The sequence below is a fragment of the Sorex fumeus genome, unplaced genomic scaffold (genome assembly GCF_029834395.1).
Source record: "Sorex fumeus unplaced genomic scaffold, SorFum_2.1 ptg000072l, whole genome shotgun sequence".
Lineage (NCBI taxonomy): Eukaryota > Metazoa > Chordata > Mammalia > Eulipotyphla > Soricidae > Sorex > Sorex fumeus.
Genome location: NW_026606129.1, coordinates 8,850,434 through 8,877,565, shown reverse-complemented (window position 1 = coordinate 8,877,565; position 27,132 = coordinate 8,850,434). Strand labels below are relative to the sequence as shown.

Genomic DNA, 27,132 nt, shown 5'->3' with positions numbered 1-27,132 from the left:
AGTAAGGCTCGGCTCTTTCTGACTCCTCTCACCTGCCCGCCCAGTGAGAAGGACCCAGTCAAGAGTCCAGCCCGGCCCTGCAGCCCTTCTGGGTCTGGGCCAGCTCACTGCCCCCCTCAGACTCAGTTTCCCCACCTGTCGGGAGAGGAGGGGTGGTCTCAATACCCATAGCCTCATGTCCACTGTGAGGCAGGAGGTGGGGGGCTTCCAGGGGTCCCGGTGTGCCGGCACGCACAGGTGCTGCCTCTGGGTGTGCCCGCAGGACTGATAGGGGCCACGGTGACAGCAGGGGCCGTGGAAGGTTCTAGACCAAACAGGACGCTGACAGCCCTGGGCCTGAGCCCTTGGCCCACTTGCCTCATCTGTCTGGTCTCCTTTCTCCCTCCACCTCCATTCTGGTTTCTTTGGGCCCCCAGCGGTTCCCGGGGTCAGAGTTCATGGACGGTGGCCCCTTCCGACCTTGGCCTTTGACCTCATGCCTTTCCTGTGGCCCCACCCACCAGGTGGCCCCTCGTCTCACGCCTTGGCCCCCACTGATCTCCTCACCTGTGGCCTCCGAGGGCTGTTCTGGGGCCCCAGGGCCAGGCTGAGCCAGGGGCTGCGTTCCCGTTTCATTGACGAGGAAATGTGTGTGGTCCCAGGTGGACCCGCCGGCTCCTGGCCTGTACTCAGTTCTCTGCCTCTAGCTGTGCGTGTGCACAGGAAACAGACCTTGGGAGGCCCGTGGCTCCAGGCCACATGCCGGCCACCAAGCCATGGCCCCACAGCCCACCTATGCATGCCAGCCACGGCCCCATGAAGCCACGGCCCACGCCGTGTGTCTCAGCCTCGGCCGTGACCCTACCCATGTGGCCAGCCACAGCCTCATGCCACCGTGGCAGCTGCCCACAGCCCACACCACGTGCTGTCCATGCCCAGGCATCTCGGGGCACACCGGGCAGAGCCTCCCCCTGCCGAGCAGTGCCACAGCCCCTCGTCCCCGGCCCTGGGAGCAGCTCTCACCCTGAGCCGAGGCTCCGGCACGTCTCACACTCGCTCTGTTGTTTCTGCTCCCCAAAATAGGAGCGTTAATTTTAGCTGCCGGCGGGGGAGATTTCGAGGTGCAGCTCCTGGAAGGGGGGACGGTGGGCAGGACGGGACAGCCTATGCCCTGTGGGTCCTCATGGACTCGGAGTCAGGCTGCGCAGTGTCCCACCCCCAGCCAGGCTGGCCCTTCACGGCACAGGAGGGGAAACTGAGGCTGAAGAGAATCGCTGTCTGTCCACACCTGGGCTGTCCTCCCCTGGACCCCTGAGAGTGGACGGTCACATACCTCCCTGGGGCCCCTCGCACCCACCCCACCAGCACCCCGGCTGTTGCCCACATCTTGTTTCACGGATGGGGAAACTGAGGCACTTTGTCACTCAGGGCCAGCAGTGGGACCCAGGACATCCAAGTCCAAACCCTCCCTGAATCCTCAGGGCTGAGTCTGAGAGAAAGAGGCGCCACACAGCCCCGCGCCCCTGTATTTGGGGGTGCTTGTGGTGGGCGCAGGGCTCGTGGTAGTACAGACACGCAGGGTGCTGCTGGGGGTCTGCGGGGAGGAGGGGCCGGAGCGGCTGTTCTCTGCCCCCCCCCCCCGTCTCATCCTGCTCACGGATGTCTGGCATTGGCCCCTGGAATGTTGGGGACCGTCCTTGTGGTTCCGGGGACAGAAGCCAGTGGGGAGAACGTGTCCCCCTGAGCTGAGTCCTCGCTCTGGGGAGGCTCTCACAGGAGCTTGGCGTCAGTCTCCAGGGGTCCGGATTCTCTCCAGCTGGAAGCCCAGGGCCGAGCTGCGAGACGCTTCGCTTTGCCACCCCCCCCACCCCCGTGCCCTCCAGTGCCACCCTGGCTGTTCCCCTTCCCCCAGCTCGCACCACCCCCGGGGATGCTGGTGTTTGCCGCCCCGCCCTAGGCTGCGCTAGGATCCAGGGTCTCAGCAGGGGAGAAGCCCCCAAGCCACAGTCAGACCCAGAGCCCGAGCTCTCTCCCGAGCACCAGCTAAAGAGCACCCACATTTCCCACTGACCCCCGGCCTCCCAGGATGGCAACCTCCAGACATTCAGACTGACCTCGCTGAGTTTATCAGGAGATGCAGGAATTGGGTCATTTCTTAGGGGGCCCCTGTATATGCGTCCACTCTAAGTAGAAGCCCCCAAAATATTGGCCTGCTCACTGGGGAGACACCTGGACCCTGGGGCTGTGCACATGGAACACTTGGGCTGTCCGTGGGGAAACTGAGGCTCAGGAAAACTGGCTGGCCAAGGGCAGAGGAACCAGCTGTGACAGGACAGTGCTGATGGCTGTAGCCCCTTCCTCAGAGGCCCTCTGCGCCCTGGTGCCCCCTCCCAATTAGCCAAACTGCACCTTGGGGTCCAGAGAATACACTGGTCCCCCTCAGGAGCGGGCAAGAGCCACAGCTATGGGCTGACGGGTGCAACCCAGGTGTGTAGTCTCAACTACACAAAGGTAGAACTGTGCAGAGGGTGGAGGTCTAGAAACTTTCTGCAGTTCCTAGAACCATGGGGGTGGTTGATGCCTGCTTGTACTGTGCATGGTTGGGTGATCACCATCATCATCATCAGGAGCCCTGGACAGCATTCCCACCCGATTCCCAGTTTTCCTAATTTTCCCACCCGATCCCCAACGGTCCCAGAATTCCCGCCTGTTTCCCAACATTCCCAGAATTCCCGCCCGGTCCCCAATGTTCCCAGAATTCCCACCCGGTCCCCAACGTTCCCAGAATTCCCGCCCGGTCCCCAGCATTCCCAGAATTCCCGCCCGGTCCCCAGCGTTCCCAGAATTCCTGCCCGATCCCCAGCATTCCCAGGATTCCCGCCCGATTCCCAGCATTCCCAGAATTCCCGCCCGGTTCCCAGCATTCCCAGAATTCCCGCCTGGGTCCCAGCATTCCCAGAATTCCCGCCCGATTCCCAGCATTCCCAGAATTCCCGCCCGGTTCCCAGCATTCCCAGAATTCCCGCCTGGGTCCCAGCATTCCCAGAATTCCCGCCCGGTTCCCAGCATTCCCAGAATTCCCGCCTGGGTCCCAACATTCCCAGGATTCCCATCCAATTCCCAGCATTCCCAGAATTCCCGCCCAGTTCCCAACATTCCCAGAATTCCCGCCCAGTTCCCAACATTCCCAGAATTCCCGCCTGGTTCCCAACGTTCCCAGCATTCCCGCCCAATCCCCAGCATTCCCAGAATTCCTGCCCAATCCCCAGCATTCCCAGAATTCCCGCCCGGTTCCCAACATTCTCAGCATTCCCGCCTGATCCCCAGCATTCCCAGAATTCCCTCCTGGTTCCCAACATTCTCAGAATTCCCGCCCGGTTCCCAACATTCCCAGAATTCCTGCCCATTTCCCAACATTCCCGGAATTCCTGCCCATTTCCCAACATTCCCAGAATTCCCTCCTGGTTCCCAACATTCCCAGAATTCCTGCCTGGTTCCCAACATTCCCAGAATTCCCGCCTGATTCCCAACATTCCCAGAATTCCCACCTGATTCCTGGTAATCCCACCACTCCTGTGTGATTCCCAACATTCCCAGCATTCCCACCTCATTCCCAACATTCCTGCCAGATTCCCAGAGCCCAAGGCGCCCCCTTGTGGGAGTAGCCTGGGCTCCTGCAGCCTCCGTGCTGTACCCAGGCCTGGCCAGCCAGCAGGACCCTCAGCCCTCGGCTCACCGTGCCAACGGCGGGTCATAGGTCTCGGCCAGCCCAGCTCGAGGAGCCCCGAATGACGACTCCCTCTCAGCCTCCCGGAGGGCTCTGCACCAGGACCCCAAAGAGGGACGTGCCCAGCTCAGGCTGCAGGATGGCCCAGGCCCACCTTTCCCTGCGTCCATGGGCTCTGGGCGCGTCCCTGAGGGCCCAGCAGAGCCCCGAGAAGGGGCAGGGGAGGCGTTAGGGAGGTGCCCCGTTAGTTCTGCGCCCCTGCCCTCCCAGCCACAAGCGCCGACAGGCTGCAGTTCCCTTCTTTCACCCGGATGCTCAGGGCACTCTCCTGGGGCCCCGATCCAGAGGTCCCTTGAGGGGGTGCCCAGCTCTCTGCTCCTCATCCTCCCGCTGTCCCCAGAAAGCCACAGGCAAGCCCAGGCAGGCCGGCCTCAGCGACAGGCCGGCCCCGCTGGGACACCCCACAGGGTTCCCAGACTCACCCGGCCACCTCCGGGCGGGTGGACACTGGGCAGGAGTGGAGATGAAGCAGAGGCCGTCGCGACCCTCCCACTGCACGCGGGACTCGGGAGGTGCCAGGACCGCTGGGGCACGTGAGGTCCATCGGTCTCGGAGGCACAGGGGGGCGCGGAGGAAGGGGAGGTAAAGGACCACCTGCCTCCAGGCCCCTGGCGGACAGGGAGACGCCGGAGCCGCAACCCCTGGATTTTCTTTGACGTTCGTAATTATTTATTTGGGCAAGAGATCATCAAATACGGTTATGATACACCAGAGAGAAAACACATCTGAAGGAATAGAGTGAAATGACAGATGGCAGAAGTTGGTGTTTACAAATGAGATTGTCAGTAACTTTTAACAATTTGGAGAAGAAGCTGAAAATGTATTTGAAAGTCGAGACCAGGCTTCAGCAATACTTTGTAACAAAGAAACATGTTAGGCTTTTAAAGACAATACATAGTTACAGTTTTTCAAATGATCTTGTACCGATTTCTAGATTCTGCCAAACACAGTAACAACAAGTTTCACAATGTTACTGGGTATGCTTGAGCAAATCGATGAACAACGGGACAGTGATAGTGACGGTCATACATGAACACGGGGCAGAAAGATACGAACTTCGGCAAGCATGGCAAAACGAAAGCTGAGTCTGGGAGAAAGATCTAGAAAGGGGAGGGGAGTGGTCTCTCGGCTGTGCCCCTTCCTCGCGTCCCCTGGGGAGCATCATAGCTGGCGGACAAGCATGCACAAGCTTGTGCACAATGTCCCCCGTGGCGGGCACTGCTCCCTCTTGGGGTCGGGCACAAGCCGGAGCAGGTGACCTCCTGCACTTGGACAGTGCCCATGCCCCTCTCAGAGGGGAAAACTGAGGCTGCATGCTCTGGGCTGGGCCTCGGGCGGAGGCTGGAACCAGCATCGAGATGCAGATCCCGGGGCCATGGGTAGATGTCAGAGCGGGCGCCTGGCCCGAGAATGGAACCCTGCAAGTCTGGGGGGCAGGGTGGGGGGCCGGGGTCAGACGGGCCGGGCTGCCTCGAGGGCTCTGAGCACCAGCCCCTCCCACGTCACCTCACCCTGCCTCTGTCCTTAGCAGGACACTTGCCACTGATCTGAGGGCCCATCCAGACCCGGAGATGCCAGACAGCACCATCTTCCCGTGAATGCCGCATCCCCAGGGTCCTGGGGGTTAGAACCCGAGCACAGCCCAGGGAAAACCACCTTCTCCCACTGCGCAGGTCGCTGGCAGGCCGGGGCATGTCGGAGCATGTCAGGGCATGTCAGGGATTGTCACAGGAGTCACTGCAGGCCCAGAGCCCGCCACGGGCAACGGGCTCCTGCGAGTTTCCAGCCCTGACGCCTCCGCCTGGGCCGAGCCCTGTGGGGACCATTTGGGGGTCGGGCCCACACCCACCCACCCACACCCCGTCCGCAGGTTTGCCCGGCACCGCCCCGGACCTGGAGAAGAGGAAGCAGATCTTCGGGCAGAACTTCATACCTCCAAAGAAGCCAAAAACCTTCCTGCAGCTCGTGTGGGAGGCGCTGCAGGACGTGACGCTCATCATCCTGGAGATCGCGGCCATCATCAGCCTCGGGCTGTCCTTCTACCACCCGCCCGGAGAGAGCAACGAAGGTAGGACGGGGCCGCCACGCCAGCTGTACTAGCCACACCAGCCTCTGCCCACTCAGCCACGCCACCCACACCAGCCACACCCCCCTGCTCACGTCAGCCACAGCAGCCCCCGCCCACCTAGTCACACCAGCAGTTCCATCCCGCTACCCGCACCAGCCACAGTGCCCCCACACTCACACCACACTGCCCACGTCACCCACACCAGCCACACCACTCATGCCAGCACACCGGAAGGAGTGTGGAGAGGTGACATCCGGGTGAGGAAAGCAGGACCAAGGGGTGTGACAATGCCAGGCCACTGTTGCCCAGGGGCGAAACCTGGGGATGAGCCTGAGGTGCCCACCATGGTCATGGGCACGGACTGGGCACTTCTGTACCAGCTCCGGCTGAGGTGTTCCTCCCCCTCAGAACCTCTCAGCCAGTCGTGGCATGCACCAGGGAGAAACTGAGGCACAGAGGGTGGCATGAGCCTGCGGCTGCCCAGGACACAGCCTCTCAGCCCAGCCTCTGCCAGGCTCATACCCATCCCGGGTCGGCTCAGCTACACGTACTGTGGGGCTAATACCAGATGCAGTTTCCCACGTGGGAGCTGAGCCCCGAGAGGTGCCCGCCCGCTCTGTGGGGGTGGCACCTCCCGTCCCACCAGAGAATACGGCAGAACCGCCACCTTCACACGTTCCCGGAGTCCAGAGTCAAGGCTCTGAGGGTGAGGGTTTTACTCAGTGACTGTAGCCCCTCAGGGTGTACGTGTGTCTGAAGGACCACCACATCACACTGTGGACACAGGGAGCGAGGAGGGAGGGATGGGTGAGTATAAAGATGGGTGGATGGAGAAATGGATGGATGTAAAGATGGATGGATGGACAGTTGGATGGATGGAGAGATGGGTGTAGGGATGGATGGATGGATGGATGGATGGATGGATGGATGGATGGATAGGTGGATGGATAGATGGGGAGGTGGATGGAGAGGTGGGTGGGTGGGTTCATGGGTAGATGGATGATGGAAGGATGGATGGATTGATGGATGCATGGATGATGGAATGCATACTGCCTGGGTGGATAACGGATGGTGATGGATGGATGGGTTGGTGCAGAGATAAATGGGTAGATAGACATGAATGGACAGATAATAAATAGACGTGGGCATGCGGTGGGCAGCTGGATAGAGACGTAGGGGGGTAGGAAGGGTAGGTAGGTGGGTAGATGAACGGGGAATGGGTGAGACACGCGGTTGCAGGGGAGAGGAATAGGTCCACGGATCGCATGAGGCGTGAAAGGTAATATCTACACACACACCCAGACTCCCGACTCCCATCTACTCTGGGGTCTGTGGGATCCATTAAGACCTATTATTTCGTTGTTCTAGTGCCTTATGGTCTCGTTTTTATTAGCAGGATACTGTGAGCCCTTTTCTTTAATAAATGCTATGCCTGGAGAGATCACCCTCCCACGCGCCCGTCTCAGGGAAGCAAACGCAGTGTGAGGACCATGGAAGAAAGCATGGAGGGCCTTGTTCTCCCCCAGACTGGGCACTGGGTGCTGAGAATTTCATCCTCCTCCCTTGTTCTTCCCAAGCCAGGCTAGGTTCACCCCAAACCGGTAACCAAGGCATGGGAGGAACCAAAGCAACCTCACAATATTATGAAGTTGACTTTTTTTTTTTTTGGCTTTTTGGGTCACACCCAGCAAGGTTCAGGGATTACTCCTGGTTTTGCACTCAGGAATGACTCCTGACAGTGCTCGGGGGACCGTATGGGGTGCCGGGGATTGAACCCAGGTTGGCTGCGTGCAAGGCAGATGCCCTCCCCAATGTCCTATCACTCTGGCCCTAAAGTTGATTTTTTTTTTTAATGCGACCTCTTTCCAAAGAAAGTTCCAAGGCAGAGAGGGGTATGCTCCCAGAGCTGGGAACGTCAGGAGAGGCACATCTGCCACAGTGACAGGGGCTGGAGCATGGGTTTGAGCTTCCCAGCAGCCAAGGCAAAAATGAACTGGGGTACTTGTGCCCAGCAAGGAGGGGGAGCATGAAGCAATGCTTTAGGAAGATCCCATTTTCGCCGAGAACGGATCCTCTGTAAACACTCACCTAGCCCAGTCTAAGAGATGCAGAGGAGGCAACAAACTGAGCAAACATTTCTCAGTGTTTTAAAAATCTTTCCCTGGGAAAGGTGCACTGGAAGTGGCAGGAACCTCTGTGAAATTGGTCTGGGGTGGGGCGGCCTGAGGGGGCTTTTCCTGTTTGCTCCTTGGGGAAGGCAGAGTGCCCACAGCTGTGGGGGCTTCCTTCTCTGAAACAGGCAGTGGGTGCGGTGAGCCTGGGACCCTCTTGCCACGGCTTTTGCCTGGAGACTGGCATGAAGCTACAGATGCCGGCCCGGAGCACAGCCCAGACACATCTCCCGGCCTTGACAGCCACCACACGCCTTTCGGGCTGCATCCCTTGGGTGCCCGGCCCGGGAGCTCATGCTGGTCACTCGGGCCCAGGCGTCCTGGCTTCCGGCCTCCACTCCCGCCCTTAGTGCCAATTCTTCAAAGGAGGCAGATTGAGAAACAGCACCTAGGGGACCCAACTTCATGCGAGATTCAGAGTCAGGGGTGGGTGAGGGGATCAGGCATTGGCTCCCTGTGAATCGGGAACCCCTCCCCCCCCCCCCCCCCCCCCCGCCAAATAAAAAAACACAAACAGCCTCGTCCTGGTCAGAATCTAAAGACCAAAGTGAGCAGCACTGGCCCTAGGCACACAGAACACAGGCTGGGCTGTAAAGAAGATTATCTGACTCTTCCCAGTGGGATCATGTGTCCCCCCCCAGGCCCCTGCAGAGCTGGGCCCTGCCCGGCTGTCTACACCACCTCCTCCCCCACCCACCCCCACCTAGGCCCAGAACAAGCAAAATCACCAGGATTCCCAGCTCCAGAAAGAGGGTGGGGCGTCCCCAGCCTCTTCCCTCCCCCGGGGCCCTGCAACCTCTGGGCATCTGGGTCTCCCCCAAAGCCCCTCCCTCAGCCGTGCATTCACTGCACTATTGCACAGAGTCTGTGTGTTGTTGGGTTTTTCTTTTTTGCTTTTGGGGTCACACCTGGCGATGCTCAGGGGTTACTCCTGGCTCTGCACTCAGGTACTCCTCCTGGCGGTGCTCGGGGGACCCTATGGGATGCTGGGAATCGAACCTGGGTCAGCTGCGAGCAAGGCAGCTACGCCCTACCTGCTGTGCCTTCGCTCTGGCCCCGAGTTACTTGACAGCGGGAACCTGGTGGTTTCTCTGTCACCAGCTGCCACCTTCCCTGGGATTCCTGAGAACCAGGGGTCAGTCACACCTGACCACCAGCCGCTCTGGGGCCACTGGGCCCAGATCAGGCTTGCAGAGCCCTCGGTCGAGGCCGGGTTGGAGAGGAAGCAGGAGCCTGACCAGAGATGCACAGAAATTCTGCTGCCAGATGGGGAGCCGGGGGTGGGCCAATGGGTGTGGGCAGACACCGGCAGAGAGCCCAGGTCTGTGTCCGGGCTCCACCCTCCCTCCCCACCACCGTGGGCTAAAGCCGCCGTCACTGAACCCTTGGCCAAGACCACCAGGGCAGAAGGCCGCTGGGTAGGCGAGTGCCCCGCCCTGGCCTCACCCCGCCTGCCCCCTCTGCTCTCTACAGGATGCGCCACGGCCCAGGGCGGGGCTGAGGACGAGGGGGAGGCGGAGGCCGGCTGGATCGAGGGGGCGGCCATCCTCCTGTCCGTCATCTGCGTGGTACTGGTCACGGCCTTCAATGACTGGAGCAAAGAGAAGCAGTTTCGGGGCCTGCAGAGTCGCATCGAGCAGGAGCAGAAGTTCACCGTGGTCCGGGCTGGCCAGGTGGTCCAGATCCCCGTGGCCGAGATCGTGGTCGGGGACATCGCCCAGATCAAATATGGTGAGTTCTGGCGAGTTCCGGTGCTCGAGCAGGGCTAGGGGCAGATCCAGATGGACAGGCCGGGGCGGGAGGCGGGTTCCCAAGGCAGGTCTCAGCCCAGGACCCCATCTGAGCCCTTGTGGGTGTGGGGAACCACTGCCTACAAGAGAGAATGTTCTGGAAACAGTCTGAATCAGAAGTGGGCCGGGAGGGCCATGCTGCAGCCTGGCAGACATTGATAATCAATCACTGCTCGGTGGCCACAGTCACCACTCAACACCCCCCTTCCAACCCTGTGCCCATCCTACCCAGCACCCCAGGGACCGGCAGCACTGGGGCGGGCTGTGACCTGAGGCTCTTCCCTGCCCTGAGCTGACTGGACTGGTGCCCCTGGGCCAGAAGCGAGCAGGAGCAGGTGACAGCCCCCTCGGCACTGGGGAGGAGGCCCAGAGCGTTTCCAGAGCCACATGTTCTCCCCCTCTGACCTCAGCAGGACCAAAGCTGACCGCTCTGAAACAGTTTCCCAAACCACAGTGGACACGTCCCAGCCAGGATGAGGCGAGCCCGCCCCAGACCCAGCACACACCCGTCCTCGTGAGGACAGCTGTCAGGCCCCACCTCAGCCCTCCTCACCGTCCCCTGGGACCCCGGCCTGGTCCTGACCCAGGAGCCCCGGGCAGCCGGCCCCCAGCCCGGCAGTCACACCCGAAGCCCCCGCACAGCCGCTCACTGGCCTGTCCCTCCCCCTCCCTCCAGGTGACCTTCTCCCTGCCGACGGTCTCTTCATCCAAGGCAACGACCTCAAGATCGACGAGAGCTCCCTGACTGGGGAGTCTGACCAGGTGCGCAAGTCCGTGGACAAGGACCCCATGCTGCTGTCAGGTGAGCCCCCCCACCCCCCCCCCCCGCGCGGCTGAGAGGCCTCCAGGGGGCTGCGGCCTCTGAGCCTTTGCTCTTGGTCAGCTTGGCCGGACGATCCCATGCCCGCTGTGATGCGCCTGGACAGGGGAGGGGGGCCTGCTCAGCCCCAGGTGCTGGATCCGACCCCGCCCCCCCAAGGTCCCTGGCATCCCGGGACGACCTTCTGGGGCCTGGTGTCCTGCAGGGTCTCTGGCTGCGCCCCCTGTAGTGGGGAGGAGGAGACCCAGGCACTGTGGTTTCACCCCGAGCGGGGGGCTGCATGTGGGGTGCAGCCTTGATTGGGGTCCAGGAGCCTCCCACCCACCCTGCTGAGCCAGGCCAGGCACCTGGGAACCCCAGAAGGTGGCAGGCACGTGGGCGCAACGAGCTGGGGGGGCTGGGGGACAGAGCCGGCCTGGTTCCTGGGGGCGGGTGTTACTGTTCCAGACGGAGGGAGCAGCTTGTGCAAAGGCCCAGAGGCAGGAGGCAGAGGTGGGGTGGGAGCGGGGAGCAGATGGCAGACTTCATGGCGGCAGGCAGGACTGGGGTGTTCCTGCAGGTCACGGGGGTAGTTTGAAGCGGTGAGCTGGTCATCTCGGCCCTTTATTAGACTCTAGCTGCCTGAAGGGCAAAGGAGGAGAGGGGGTGGCCGGGAAGACAGACTCAGCCGGAGGTCATCCCACTGGAGAGTGGTGAGGGGGGCATCCAGGTGGAGGCGACCGGCGGGGCTTTGTCGGATGAGGAGGAGTTGACCGAGCAAGGCTGTGAGTGAAGGGCCCTCCCACGGTGCCCCGCAGGTGCCAGCTGGGCCTGAGTGAGGAGAGGACCAGGAGTGTGGAGGGAAGGAGCGGACTCCAGTCGGATGTTCCCTCACCCAGAGCTCACGCAGCCCACTTGCGTCAGGCAGCTCCTGTGTGCAGGCCCGGGGGAACAGCCCAGGTCTTGGCCAGGCCCCACCTGCTCTGCTTCACTGCCCCCTCGGTGTCCTTGGACAGGTGCTCGCCCACCCTAGTGGCAGCAAAACCCTCTTATCAAAGAACAGCTGGACCCAAGCCCCACAGGTGGATGAAAGTGAGGCCACTCTGAGATTAGCACCAGGAATTTTGCTCCATGGCTTGGAGGCCAGCCACACATGCTAGGGGAAAAGGGAGCTCAGATAGAGAAGGGAGCACCAAATAAAGGGTGTTGGGAGGATCCTCCCAGGATGGGAGATGTGTGCTGAAAGTAGACTATGGCCCAAACATGACTGCCACTCAATGCCTCTTTTGCAAACCACAACACCCAAAAGGAGAGAGAGAACAAAAGGGAATGCCCGGCCACAGAGGCAAGGTGGGGTGGGGGAGATGGGGGGTGGGAGGGATACTGGGATCCGTGGTGGTGGGAAATGGGCACTGGTGGAGGGATGGGTACTTGATCATTGTATAACTGAAACCCAAGCACAAAAATTTGTAAGTCTACAACTGTACCTCATGGTGTTTCACTAATAATATATATATTAAAAAAAAAAGTGAGGCCACTTTGCCCAAAAACCTCCCTGGCTCTCGGGCCCTTGGAGGAATGCAAGGACCTTCTAGACGAGCCCTTGGGCTTCCTTGTACCCCCGGGCCCCAGAGAGTCTGGCAACATCATGTGCCACCCTGACATGGCACAAAGCTTTGAAATGCAAAAACCAAGGGCCAGCGAGAGGGCCCAGTGGGCTGAGCACACATTTGCAGGCAGGAGGGCAGGTTCCGTCCCCAGCACCCATCACACGTTGCCGCGAGCATCTTGGGGAGAGACGCCCAAGCTCAGAACCAGGAAGAGACCACAAACAGCACTATGTATGACCAAAATAAAATGCATAAACTTCTTAAAAATGCACTGGCACCAAGAGTGGAATCTTAAGTATTTTTTGACACGTGATATGGTCACGTGCTAAATATAAATAACAAGGTCTAGCAGAAGTTTGGTAACTGCCTCAGCTATAGAATCGAAAAGGGCGACTCTGCAGCTCTGTAAAGGAAAATGAAACGCCTGGAGGCTTTGTGATGAGTTCCATGGCTTCATGGCACTGCGAACACAACGGGGTTTTGTGGCCTGCGTGTGTCATGAGAAGTGCTAAGTCCCAACCAGTTGGGCATGAAAATAACGACCCTGGAGCTCTGAATCCTTTCTCTATGTCTTTGGTGGGCGGGAGGCCCCACTTGACGCAGCCCTGCCTAAGGCTCTGTGGAAATTTCTTGAGTGGTTGCAGAATCCAGGAGAAAGAACAGAAAGTGTCTTTCTGCTCGGCAAGACTGTCTCCACAGAACTGGAGAGACGGAGGGATGAGCTGAACACTGCTTCTCCCGGGGAGGCCCAGGTTTCAGCCCAGGAACTGATTGGTTCCCTGAGGTCGGCTAGGAGCAGCCCCTGATTGCAGGCCAGGAAAGGCCCTGAGCACTGCCAGTGTGGCCCAGAAATGAAGAGAGGAGTTTCTCAGATTACCAGTGAGGGGGAGGGAGTGCAGACCCGGCATGGCGTGTTAGGGAGAAAGAATGTGCTAGTATGTGAGCCCAACACCCGCTGGGCCACAGTGAAACCATCTTCAAAGAACCAACCACAAGCACAAACTCCAGCATGGGCAGCACCTAGGGCTGACTAAGGCCATCAGGGTGTTGGGCACAACCTGGGACCACCTTTGGGGAGATATGTGGTCATGGAGATTGGTTCTTATTGCCCCCACCCAGGGACACATGTGATGGAAGGTTCTGGAAAAATGGTGGTGACGGCTGTGGGTGTCAACTCCCAGACTGGTATCATCTTTACCCTGCTGGGGGCCGGTGGCGAAGAAGAAGAGAAGAAAGACAAAAAAGGTAAGCCTGACCACCCGCCAGCCCCTCAGCCTGGGAGAGGAGCTTTTAAGGCCACTGTTTTGCCTCAGTTGGTCCGTTCGTTTAGGCGACAGGAGAGTTTCTGAGTGACTTTCACAGCTGGGCTCTGCGCCAACAGCCACCACCTGCATCCTCCAGCCCTGCCGGGGCCGGCGAGCTCTGTTCGTTCCATCTCCGCAGTCTTGTCCCCCGTCTGTCTTGTCCAGTCCTGTGTGGCCTCCTGCCCCCGGGCCTGACAGCTTTGTTGAGTCCAGAGCCTCGAGGACAGGCGCCATCACACCTCCTGGCCCCTTCACCCTCTGGAGTGGAAGCCCCCAAACCCCTGCCCGCCCCACCCCTGCTCCCCACTCCACTGAGCAGAGCTCCGAATGGGCGCAGCATGGGTGACCCCAGACGCGAGCAGAGGGGTCACTGTGTCCCCACTGCCATTCCTCAGCTGGGTTCTGGTTCCGTCTCCCCCCCTGGAAGCAAGAGTCAGTCCCTGGCTTCCATCATGCAGCAGCCTGCGCCCCAGAGCAGAGGAAACCCTGGGAGACACGAGCCCCCAGCCCCTACAGGCCAGCACAACAGGGCCAGCCCACTTCCCGCACCGGTCTCCCCTCTCCGTCTCCAGTCCCTACCACCCAGACCTCCTGGGTTCTGGGGGGAGAAGGGGACATCACCGCTGGCCTCCCTGATTCCTGGGGGCTGCGTGTGGCCTTCAGTGGCCGAGGCCTGACAGGCCCTGAACTGGAGTCAAGGGCAAAGATGACCCAACCCTGAGGATGAAACCGAATTTACGGGGTCCCCTGAGGGATGGCTGTCCCGCCCACAGGAATAATGGCGTGATCAGGGGGCAGGGGAGAGCTGAGCTCAGCTGAAGCCAAGAGCCCAGAGGATGCTCAGCCAGTGCTGGGCAGCCGTGGGTCAGACTGCAGGCAGTGGGCAGCTGCGGTCCCTGGGCTAGGTGTGGGCAGCTTTACTCGCCCCCTGGACCCTCCCCTCCGGGGCCAGAAGAGGAATCGAAGATGCACGGCCGGGAGAGTCTCTGAACGCGTGTCGGGGATGAGAGCGGCTCCCACCCTAGATGGCCGAGGGTCCCGTGCTGGGAGGTGCCAGCACAGAGCACTGCGAGGGGACGCGGCCACCCCCGGACACCAGAGCCAGGCAGAGCCCAGCAGCCCCCAGACCCCCCACACCCGGCTTAGAGCTCCCCAAGCCGGGGTTTCACTTCAGGACGACGCAGGGTGTGCGATTGTACGAGTGTGGTGGGCACCTGTGTGTGTGTGTGTGTGCACATGTGTGTGCTCACGTGTACAGCTGAGGCTGTGTGTGCTTCTCCATTAACACGTCTCCACAATCATCATGCAGGTGTGAAGAAGGGGGATGGCCTCCAGCTACCAGGTACAGTAAGACACCCTCAGGGCAGGCAGGGCTGTGACCTCGGGGCCCTGGGCTGAGCAGGACGTGCCCCGCGACTGCTCCCTCACCAGTGCCCACCGGGACGGGCCACTCCAGACCCCCCCCCCAGCGCATCAGCTTAGCAGCCACACACCACAGCCCACAGGGGCCTCCGCGCCCCACTCAGCACCTCCCGAGCCCCAGCGGGCCCCTCCTCACGGCCCGTCCCTGTACCCCGCAGGGCCCCATCCCCCCAAAGAGAGTGCGCGCGTGCGTCACCACTTCACGGCATCTGTGAGATTCAGGGACACACACGGCCCCTGAGTCACCTCCCAGGGGGCGCTGCTCCTCGGCCGTCGGGTTGGCAGGAAGCTGGTGTTGTGCAGTGGCCGAGTCACCCTCGCTGTGTCCCCTGCCAGACCCCCGGCCCACGGCCATCCCGTCCCCAAGCCCTGCTGGTCACCCTCCTGTCTCCTTTCAGAGCCTGGCATGGCCGAGCTTGGTTTTTGTTTTGTTTTGTTTTGTTTTGTTTGGGGGTCACACCTGGCAGGGCTCAGGGCTGGCTCCTGACTGCACCCAGGGATCACTCCTGGCAGCGCTCAGGGGGACCCTAAGGGGTGTCGGGGATGGAACCCGGGTCTGCCGCGTGCGAGGCAGGCGCCCTCCCCGCTGTACTATTGATCTGATCCCTCCCCTGGTTTGTTTTCACCCAGTCCCTGTACCTGTTCTGGGAACATTTCACCCCCCCCCCCCACACACACACACACACACACACACGCCCCCCACACAGGCCCCACGCACAACCCAGCCCGAGTTTCCCGGTTGCCAGCGGAGGTCTGGGTGTGTGTTCTGAGGCCCAGGGCCCCGTGACTTCCCGCCCGCCAGCTCATGTCGTGCGTCGCTGCTGTTGTGTGTTTGTTGCTGCCCCATCGTGACGCATTCTCCACCCTCCACCCCACAGCGGCCGATGGCGCGGCAGGTTCAAATGCTGCAGATAGTGCCGACCCCGGCCTGGTCAATGGTACGTCTCCGGCGCCGGGAGCTCTCGGCCGACCCCCCTCTGGGCTTGCCTGTCCCTCTCTGGACCGCTCCGACCCCGGCTGGACCTGCAGCTGCGGCCAGCGGTGCCTCTCTCGGGGCGGGGCAGGGCTTAGGAGAGGGGTCACTGAGGGCCAGGAAGTCAGCCGCACGCCCGCTTGTGGCTGCCAAAATGAAACTGGCCCCATTGGCCGCTGATCTGGCCCCTGAGAAGCGGCATCGTGTCCACCGTGACCCTCTCCTAAGATAATTTCTGACCCTGGCTTGGAGCAGAGGCCTGGGGTCAGGACCGAAGCTGAAGCTGGCGACTGGGTCCCCCAGGAAAGGCTAAAACGCCCTGGAGGCCAGGACCCGGGCCAGGGGTCAGCTCTCCGGTCCCGCCCCGTGCTCCCTGAGGGGTGAGCATGGCTGAGCCCCCCCGTAATGTTTCTTCCTCTTCTCTCTCACGGAGCAACAGGCTGTGGGTTTTTCGCTTGAGCTCGGGCCCGGGTCTGTCCCTCGAATGAGGCCTGGGTGTCTCTCGCTGACGCTTGTGCCGGTTCCTTTGGAGTCTGTTTCTTTCTGCCCCGCGTGCGGGTGGAGGCTGGGCTGGGGTGCTGGCCGCTGCCTCTTCGTCTCCTGACACCCCAGGAAGGAATTCCACTCACTCACTCCTCACCTTTCCAAGATTTTTTCCTTCTGTACTCTCCATCTGCAGAGCCATGAAGCTTCCGTCCCTACATAGGGCCAAGAGGGACCCCCGGGCGCCATCCCGGCTGCCCGGTCTAGTTAGGGTGTCATGGATGGGAGAAGCCTTCTCCTGACCCCGGGTCTGGGTTCCTCCTGCCTTACTAGGTTATTCCTTCCCCAGGCTCCCTCTCCCCTCCTCCTCCCACCCCTTCCCAGCCCGCTGGTTGGACGAGCTGGGCCCAAAGGTGCCACAGACGGAAGCACCGTTGGCATGGGGTGTGTGTGGGGGGGGGGGGGCAGAGCTGCTGCTGAGGCCGGCCTTGCCGGAAGGGCCCGTTCGGGGCGGCTCTATTCCGGGCCCGGCAAGACAGGCGGCAGCTTCAGGCGTGGGAGGTGTTGTGTGCTGAAGAGGGGCTGGCGTCATTCGAGGGATGATGGGGAGCCAGCCAGGGTGGGCCACGCCAGGGCTGGAGGGGACTCGGGAGCGGGGTCCTGTGGCCCAGGGCAGCACTGAGCACCTGCTCATCCTGTCCACGAGGTCGGGCCCCCCAGAGGGCGACTTCACCTCCAGGCTGCAGCAGGGCGGGGAGGTTTGCAGGACAGGGAAGGACTTGCTCTCTGCACCTCCCTCTGTGCCAGGCACTGCACCTGCGTGCCATGTCCATGGTCCCTCCTGACCCTCGCCGGACAGCGGCTTTCGAGACAGGGAGATGGGGGCAGAAGCGCAAAGTCACAGCCCCACCGGGTGGAGCCGGCTGGACCCGTCCTCATCCCAGCCCAGTTTCCTCAAGGGGAAACGCTTCTAGTTAGGCCAGGCTAGTGCCAGTCCCTCCCTGTGGGGAGCGTGCAGCGGCTTCTTCCTCAGCTCGGGACTTTTCCTCCCGAGAGTGCGCTGTGGGCGGGGCCCACGCCCCCACCTGGAAGGCTTCGGCTCTTGGAGACCTTCTCTCAGTTTTACTGCATTCTTTTCCTGCCAGGAGGTTTGGGTTTGTCGATGTCTCTCCTATGCCCCATGTCACCCCCATTCTGGGCAGTGACGCGTCACTGCGGGTCACTGCATTCTTGTCGCAGATCATTGACCAAGATGTTTTGCAAAAAAAAAAAAAAAACAAAGAGAGTGCCACCATTGTACAAAGCTGTTTTTAAGTCCCGCCGATGTTGGTGAAATAACAGGGTGCGGTGATCACGTGGTGACATGCGGCAGCTCCAGATGGTGGGGACCCCGCGCTCTGCTCTCCGCGGCTCACGGCTGGGCTCAGGCCCATTCAGGGAGAAGCAGACCCGGGTGGGGGCAAGGGAGCTGACTTGGGGCAGGGCAGAGGCCTGGCAGGCCCCCCTCACCCTCCATGCCCCAGAGAACAGAGCCTTCGGCATCTGCTCCCGAGAGGGGCCTCTGGGCCCCCTCCCCGGCTCCCCGCCTAGGTTTGTGGTGCATCCCAAGCTCCGTGTCCACTGGGGATGGAGCCGGCTGTCCTGCCGTAGTTCCAGGCGAGGCCAGTCAGCTCCTCTCTGGGGGGCCCCAGGCCACTCACCCCCCCAACTGAGTGAAGGAGGAAAGTGCTGGTTTGGCGGATGGGCGGGTGCAGCTGATCAGCCCCCACTGAGAGGCCCAGTGGGGTGATTGCTTTCAGAAATAAAGACAATCGGAGGCGGTCCCTCCCGGGCTGGGAAGCCTGTGTCTGCCGCATTTCAGCCTAGCGGGACTGAAGGGCTTTTTGTTGTTGTTTTTTCTGGTTTTTTTTTTTTTTGCTGTTGTTCTGGGTTTTTGTTTTGTTTTGTTTTGGGGGGACATACCCCGAGGTGCCCAGGGCTTACTCCTGGTGGTGCGGAACCGGAACTGATGTGGAGATCAAAACGGGTATCAGGCACCTGCAAGGCGAGAGCCCTCCCCACTGTCCTGTCGCTCTGGCCCCAGGAAGGAAGAATCTGACAGACGTGCAGGACAAACCTTCCTGTCTGGGCCCTGGGGGGTCTGTGCAAGGAAGAGTGTCTAGCTGCCTGGGATAGGCCAGCCAGCACTTAGGGTGATGGGGGCTGGGGAGCCCAGCATGGTACTCAGGGAGCCTCCAGGAAGATAAGCTCGGTACCCCTGACTCAGTTTACTCGCCCACAGAATGGCATAAGAGCCCCCTGCCATATGGGATTTGGGGACAACAAGGGGTGACATTTGCCCTGCCCACTGCCAAGGGCTGACCGGGCAGGGTCTCCCTCCAGGTAGCTAGCTGGGCGGTGGGGTCGTACCCCCATTTCAGAGGGAGAAACTGAGGCCAGGGCCGTCAAGCCACACTCTCACGTGGTACCACAGGCTGGGGGGGGGGGGGGGAATGGCCCTCGCCTCAGCCTCCGTTTTTCATCTGTAAATGGGCTACAAGAGGGCTGGAGAGATAGCACAGCAGGTAGGGCGTTTGCCTTGCACGCGGCCGACCCAGGTTCGATTCCCAGCATCCCATATGGTCCCCTGAGCACCGCCAGGAGTAACTCCTGAGTGCAGGCAGAGCCAGGAGTAACCCCTGTGCATCGCCAGGTGTGACCCAAAAAGGAAAAAAAGGGGGTGCAAGAGCGCCCTCGTAGGCCATTGTGAGGACTGCACCTGCGAACACCACCCGCCTCTGTTGACCTGCTCCTTCTCCTGGGGAGGCACCCGCAGACCCGGATGAAATGGGGACGGGCTGGGAAGGCGGGAGGCCCCCCAGGCACTGCAGTAGGCGAGGACGGGGTCACCTCTGCCCACCTCCGAGCTGCACTGGGCTGAGGGCACTCGGGCACCCTGGCCGAGGGGCTCGGCTCACCTGGAGCTGACCAGCCTTCTCCTGATGCCCACCCACAGCCAGGGTCCAGCCAGCGTCTCTCGGGGCTCCACACAGTGCTCCAGGTCCCCCCAGCACGGCTAACAGCTGGGGACCCTCCACTCCCTCCCCGCAAGTGCGTCTGCAGGGGCCTGGGCAGGTGCGTCCATGCCGGGCAGGTGTGGCCACACCCACTGAAAGGGACATGGGAGTACGTATGGCCTAGGCCAGCCTTAGGGACACCATGGCAAGACGCCCGCGTCGGAGAATCACGCCCTTCCTCTCGCTCTGTCTGCCTGTCTCTGTCTCTGCCTGTCTGTACCTCTCTCTCTTCCTCTCTCTCTCCACAAAAGGCAGTGACCAGTCCCTGGGGACCCGGGCCTGGGCCCCTGCTCCACTGCCCAGACCCCGTCCCTGCGCCCAGGCCAGGCTTCAGCCAGCCCCGCCCCACACGGCGGGTCATATGGGCCCACCCTGGTCTCCCAGGCCACACAGAGGGAAGGAGATGGCATCCCCCCGCCCCCGTCTGTGCCACGCGTGTCCATGGCCTGTCGTGTCTTTGTGGTGCCCACGTGTGTGGTGTCCATGCTCCGTTGTCTGTTAAAATTCTTTGTCGCGTAGGTAAGATGCAGGATGGCAATGCGGACGCCAGCCAGAGCAAAGGTAACCCTCTCTGTTCCCGGGCCTCCAGGGGTGACCTGGCACCATGCCCACACCCCAGGGCTGCGGGGGTGTCGCTGGGCTCACGCGGAGACGCCACGGGCCACCCTGCCCCAGCCTCGGAGCTCAGCCCCGTGCAGCTGCACGCTGGCCTCTTAGTCCTGGGGCTGGGCCGGGAGCGGCACACAGGGACCGGGCGCTCTTGGGCCTCGTAAGCCCGTCTCTGTGTCCTCTGTCTCATGGGCACTCGCCAGCCCCCCTCCGAGGCCCCATGCCTGCAGGTCCCGTCTTAGTGGGGGGCGAGCAGGGGTGAGGGGTGAGGGGCCACCCGCCCACTCGTGCCTTGCGGTGTCTGAGCCCAGGTTGGGGCCAGAGAGTATTCCTGGGACCAGAGTCCCAGCTGCAGGAGGGACCACACACATACACATGCACACACAGAATACAGGCACTGACACAAATACATACACACAGTTATCTATGCAAGTACACCCACAATGCACACATGCATATACAGACATCCATGCGCACATGCACACAGATACAGGCACACATGCACACAGATGCACACAAAGACATGCATGTACATTGCATGCACACAGAGACGTGCACACAGCAGCACATGCACACGTGCACACACACACACATGCATGCATACCCAGATAGACATGCACACACAGGCATGCACAGTCACACACACATGCACGTGAATATGCACACTCACACATATGCACACACAGGCGTGCACACACAAAGAGATGTACCACACACATGCACACGTGTACACGGGCACGCACACACACGCATGCGAGACTTCTGAGCTGGCCGTGCGGGGAGGGGCCCAGGCGGGGAGTCTCTCCCACGCCCCGCCTGCGGGCTGACCTGCGGTGCACGTGTCTGTGTGTCTGCGTGTGTCCGTGTGTCTGCGTGTCCGCCCCCTCCCTCTGTCCCTGCAGCCAAGCAGCAGGACGGGGCGGCCGCCATGGAGATGCAGCCTCTGAAGAGCGCCGAGGGCGGGGACGCGGACGACAGGAAGAAGGCCAGCGCGCACAAGAAGGAGAAGTCGGTGCTGCAGGGCAAGCTCACCAAGCTGGCCGTGCAGATCGGCAAGGCGGGTGAGTGGAATGCCCGCAGCGCCAGGCCCCCGCTCCCCCTTGCCTCATGCCGTCCACTCCGCCAAGGCTGCAGCCGGACACCGGCGCCCACCTTCCTCTAGCTCCACCCACCCGCTCCCAGGGTGGAAGTTGGGGAAACCGAGTCGCAGTTGCTCAGGTGCCCGTTACCCTGCGGAAGTCCGTCAGGAGGTCCAGCCTGAGCCGCGAAGGCCGGCTGGGGGCCGTCCCGTCGCCCCTGCGCTTGGTTCTGAGCCCTCTGGAGGGCTGGACAGGCCGGCTGGACTGGGCTCCGGATGAACCGTCCTGCTGTAGACCAGGGCAGGTGGGAGAAGTCAAGGGCCAGGGTGGGAGCCTAAGCCGGGGGTCACTTGGCTGAGCACCCACGAGTGAACTTTCCAGCCCGGGCGGGGGCGCTCCGCCACCCCCCACCTGGGCGTCTCCTGCTCACAGCCCAGGTCAGTGTTTCACCCCTCACTCCCCTCCTGGCTGCGGGTCTGCAGCTGGGGGGCCCGGGGGGGCGGGGACCCCTCCCAACCCCCCAAGGAGACAAGGGGTGGGGGACCCTGTCAGGGTACTCCTGGCCGGGGGGTTGGCTCCCCCCCACCCCTCCCTGCCTCTGCCTGGAGGCTGAGCCCACGTGGGCACGGGGGTCCCTCGGGAGAGGGGGAGGGTGCGGGACAGTTGCAGGGGCGCTGCTGAGCTGGGGCAGTGGGGCAGGAGCTGGGATTCTGCCCCACCCCAGATATGGGCCTGGAGACTGATGGGGGACGCCCGTCCCTGTCCCTCCCGCTCTGTCTGCTGCTGCAGGCGCAGCCTTGGGGACAGCAGGGGCCCACGGGGTGGGCACACGCCCTCCGACCACAGTGGCCCCAGGCCCCACTGACCTTAGCAGCTTACAGCCCCCTTGGTCTCAGCAAGTCACTTCTCTTCCCTGAACCTGTTTTCTCGACCCACATGGCGTCCCCTGCCTTGCCCCCTCCCCGGACCCCTTCCCACTGGCCCCCGCCTGGCTGCCCCTTCCCGTGCTTCTGCCCGCGGCTCCACATCACCACCTCCGGGAAGACCCCCTTGAGCGCCTGAGCCACAGCAGCCCGTCCTCGTCTGTCACCCCCAGCCGCCTTTCCCTCGTGTTTTTCTCTTTGTTTTTAATGGACGACGACTGATCCCAGGACACACTTGCACACACCCGCACACACCCCAACACACTCACACACACTCACACACACCTGCATACTTCTGCACACACCCACATACACTCACACTCACACACACCCGCCTACCCACACACACTTGCACACAGCCACATATACTCGCACACACCTGCACACAACTGCATACACTCGCACACATCCACACACGTTCACATACACCCGCATACACTAGCACACACCCGCACATGTTCGCATACAATCACACACACCCACACACTCACATACATCCGCTGCACACACCCACATACACTCGCACACACTCGCACACACCCGCATACTTCTGCACACACCCACATACACTCACACTTACACACACCCGCCTACCCACACACACTCGCACACACACATACACTCGCAAACACCCACACTCACCCACGCACACTTGCACAACCCGCACACACTCACACACACCCGCACACGTTCACATACACCCGCATACACTAGCACACACCGCATATGTTTGCATACACTCGCACACCCCCATACACCCACATACAATTGCCGCACACACTCGCACACACCCACACACACCTGCACACACTCGCACACACCCGCACACGTTTGCATACACTCGCACACACTTGCACACACCCACACACCTGCATACACCCACACACACTCAAACACACCCACATACTTCTGCACACACCCACATACACTCACACTCACACACACTCGCACACCCACGCACACTCACACACAACCACACACACCCTCGCACACACCCGCACACACTCACTCACACCCACATACTTCTGCACACACCCACATACACTCATACTCACACACCCGCCCACACTCGCACACACCCACGCACACCCTCGCACACACCTGCACACTCACACACCCGCACACGTTTACATACACCCGCACACACACACACCCACTCACTCCCACACACACCTGCATACACTCACACACCCCCATACACCCACATACAACTGCCGCAAACACTCGCACACACCCGCACACACCTGCACACACTCACACACACCCGCATACACTAGCACACACCCGCACATGTTTGCATACACTCGCACACACCGACATACATCTGCTGCACACACCCGCATACACTCACACACACTTGCACAGACCCGCACACACCCACACACACCTGCGTACACCCGCACACACCCACACACACTCGCACACACCCGCATACTTCTGCACACACCCACATACACTCACACTCGCACACACTCGCCCACCCACACACACTTGCACACACCCACATACACTCGCACACATCCACACACACTCGCTCACACCCACACACACCTGCATACACCTGCACACACTCACACACACCCGCTCACTCCCACACACACCCGCATACACTAGCACACCCCCATACACCCACATACAACTGCCGCACACACTTGCACACACCCACATACACTAGCACACACCCGCACACGTTTGCATACACTCGCACACACTTGCACACACCCACATACACTCGCATACACACACACTTGCACAGACCCGCACACACCCACACACACCTGCGTACACCCGCACACACTCGCATGTGTGTCTGCTACAGCCCATTGCCCGAGGCAACCATGGCCCCCAGCTGCAGAGCGGGGATTGTGTCCACCGTCGCCCCCTCCCCTCCTCTCCACCTCTGTCCTCGAGTCCTCCCTCCTGGCCAGGACTCCTCCCCGCCGCGGCTCTGACCCTCCCTGCCCTCCCCCGCGGCCTCCCTGCGGGCTCCCGCCAGTTGTGTCCTCTCGTGCCCGAGGAGGGCACTGTCCCCTCTCCCACTGTGTGGCTGGCACATGCAAGGGCGAGCAGAGACCACGGGAGCCACCAGGCCAGAGCCCAGTGGCCCACGCCGGGCAGGCACAGCTGGCCGGGCACTTCCATGAGGTCCACTCATTCCCACAGGACGGGCTGGACACTGAGGCTCCGTGATGGTCGGGGGCAGCGCAGGGCTACGAGCTGGGCCGCGCTGTGCTTCTCGGAAGCCCCCTGAGCGCACCCTCCCCCCCCACAGGCCTGGTGATGTCGGCCATCACGGTCATCATCCTGGTGCTCTACTTCACCGTGGACACCTTCGTGGTCAACAAGAAGCCATGGCTCCCCGAGTGCACCCCCGTGTACGTCCAGTACTTCGTCAAGTTCTTCATCATCGGGGTGACGGTGCTGGTGGTCGCGGTGCCCGAGGGGCTGCCTCTGGCCGTCACCATCTCCCTGGCCTACTCCGTGAAGGTGAGGAGGGGTGTGGGGGGCCGCAGGGCTGGACGGCGGGAGGAGACCCAGGAAGGGAAAGACCCCCTGGGAGCCGAGAGAGGACAGAGCCGGGAGCCTCAACGCCCAGGCCTCGGGCGGCCAGGAGGGGCCACGGGGCAGGACGCAGTCTGGGGCCAGTACCTGGCTCTGCCGAAACCTCCGACTTTGGTCTGGTTTGCTTGGGGGCCACACTCGGCGCTGCTCAGGCTGACTCCTGGCTCTGCACTCAGGGATCTCTCCTGGGGGCTCCGGGGTCCCTGTGGGGTGCCAGGAACCAAGCCCGGGTCAGCTACGTGCAGGGCCAGCGCCCTTCCGTGCCTTCTCTCCTGTCCCCGTGAGCCTGAAGCATCGACCGTCAGCCTGGTTGTGGCTGTCGGCTGTGGTGCTGGGGAGGGTCCCGCCCAGTGTCGGGTGGAGGGTCCCGCCCAGTGTCGGGTGGAGGGTCCCGCCCAGTGTCGGGTACCCACCCTCCAGCTCTCCTATGAGGCTCTGCCACTGACCCCGTCCCCACTGTGCAGAGGTGACACGCAGCAGTCTCTGTGGAGGCCTCAGCCCATCCCCACCCCCTCCCCCAGACACACGCAGCAGTGCGTGCACGCGCGCGCACACACACACACACACACACACACACACACACACACCAGCGTGCAGTCCCCATGCTGGGCCCACAGTTTGGGGTGCTCAGAGCTCAGCTCTGAGTTGGTTTTTTGGGAGCACAGCCCTGCTCTCTGGACAAGGGCTGGCACCAGGGCTCGTCCTGGGGGGTCCTCACTCACACCCTGGGCTTACTCCTTCCCGGGACCCCAGACCCCCCACACCGGGGCCTTTGCTCCTGTCCCCAGGATATTCCTGTGAGGCGCATCTGTGCCCGGCTGGAGGGTGTCCTGAGTGGCTGGGGGGTGAGGGCAGCGTCCCCTAGTGTTCGCTGATGTCCAGCCGGCCAGCTCTTGTTCCCGACAAGCAGGCGGGTTCTCTCTGGCTCGTCCTGGGGGTCCTCACTCACGCCCTGGGCTTACTCCTTCCCGGGACCCCAGACCCCCCACATCAGGGCCTTTGCTCCTGTCCCCAGGATATTCCCGTGAGGCGCATCTGTGCCTGGCTGGCGGGCCCCAAGCGCATCAGTTACCGGGCCGGAATTTGGGCCCGGTGCGCTGGTGTAATTTCATACAGAGAAGGGAGCTCAGGGCGCGCCGGGCCCGCAGTGTCATCCGGCCTTACCGCCAGGGCTGAGGAGACTCCGGCCCACCCAGCAGACACCCAGACGGGGCTCCATGTGACGATTTGCCAGTCCTGAGTCTTGGGGGTCCTCAGGGCCGCCCAGCTGAGCTCGGGATCCTCAGAAGTTGCCGTGACCTGGGGGCCCTGGGCAGACACGGCCTCCGTGCCGCTGTCGTTCACTTGCCAGGAACCTGCACCTCCAGCCCCCGGGTGGTGTTGCATGTACGGACACTTGATAAGCTCCCACACACCACCCCAGAGGGAGCACTGCCCGCTGGGGGGTGGGGAGCCAGACAAATGCATGGGTGACACCCAATGTCCCAAGAAGAGGTAGGGGTTCAGTTTCACCCACGTCGGTGACTTAGACCCCTGTGGGGCAGCGTGGATAGCGCCGGGGACAGAGTGAGGCTGTTTGTACCTCCTTTTGCACCATCGGTCTTAAGACTCCAGAATGGGTTTTTTTTTATGTTGTTTTTTGTGTTTTGTTTTTGTTTTTTGGGGTTTTTTTGGGTCACACCTGGCGATGCTCAGGGGTTACTCCTGGCTCTACACTCAGGAATCACCCCTGGTGGTGCTCAGGGGACCATATGGGATGCTGGGACTCGAACCCAGATCGGCCGCGTGCAAGGCAAACCCCTCCCCGCTCCATGCTGTTGCTCCAGCCCCACCAGCGTGTATTTATTGCTCTTGAGAGGGGCCAACCACGCCAACTCTCCACACAAGGGATGGGGGAGCTTCTCGCAGGCTACAGCATCAGGGAGGCCAGGGACACCCCAACCTGCAGGGCTATCCCCTGTGATGCTCAGAGACCCGTTGCTGCCAGGAACCAACTGGGTCAGCCATGTGCAAGGCACGTCCGAGGCTTTCCCCTCCTACCCAATATTTTCACTCCTCACAATCCATTTAGTGACAAATCAGCCCCCCCATTTTTTTTGGTCCAGCAGTACTCAGGGCTTTGTCTTGGTTCTGTGCTCAGGAATCACTCCTGACAGTACTCTGAGGACCATATGGGGTGCCAGGAATTGAACCCGAGTCAGTCACCTGCAAGGCAAATGCCCTCTCCTCTTCCACCCTGTGTCTTTGTCTTGGTTTTGGTTTTAGGGCCACACACTCAGTGATGCTCAGGGCTTAGTCCTGGCTCTGTGCTCAGGGATCACTCCTGGTGCTCAGGGAACCATATGGGGTGCTGGGGATCGAACCCAGGTGGGCCACATGCAAGGTGACGCCCAACCTGCTCTGTGCCCTTAAAACAACATTGATAAACAAGATAGGTCAGTCTGGGTGGTGGCGTCACGGTTGAGTTTCTTTTTAAAAAATGTCTCATTTTTACATTTTGTATTTATATACGTATAT

At 61.5% G+C, this 27,132-nt stretch overlaps 1 protein-coding gene across 3 annotated transcripts in view; it reads left to right on the top strand.

The window, feature by feature from the left end:
• Positions 1-27,132, top strand: part of ATP2B2 (ATPase plasma membrane Ca2+ transporting 2) — a 79,727-nt gene that overhangs the window by 20,756 nt on the left and 31,839 nt on the right. Inside the window, exons 2-10 of one of the 3 annotated variants that reach the window (XM_056129711.1) lie at positions 5,637-5,834; positions 9,479-9,736; positions 10,472-10,597; positions 13,324-13,449; positions 14,818-14,850; positions 15,809-15,868; positions 19,962-20,003; positions 20,954-21,112; positions 24,326-24,540. In XM_056129711.1, coding sequence (XP_055985686.1) covers positions 5,637-5,834; positions 9,479-9,736; positions 10,472-10,597; positions 13,324-13,449; positions 14,818-14,850; positions 15,809-15,868; positions 19,962-20,003; positions 20,954-21,112; positions 24,326-24,540 — 1,217 coding nt within the window. The remainder of the gene's footprint in view (positions 1-5,636; positions 5,835-9,478; positions 9,737-10,471; positions 10,598-13,323; positions 13,450-14,817; positions 14,851-15,808; positions 15,869-19,961; positions 20,004-20,953; positions 21,113-24,325; positions 24,541-27,132) is intronic. The other 2 variants (XM_056129712.1, XM_056129713.1) reach the window with 2 other exon arrangements.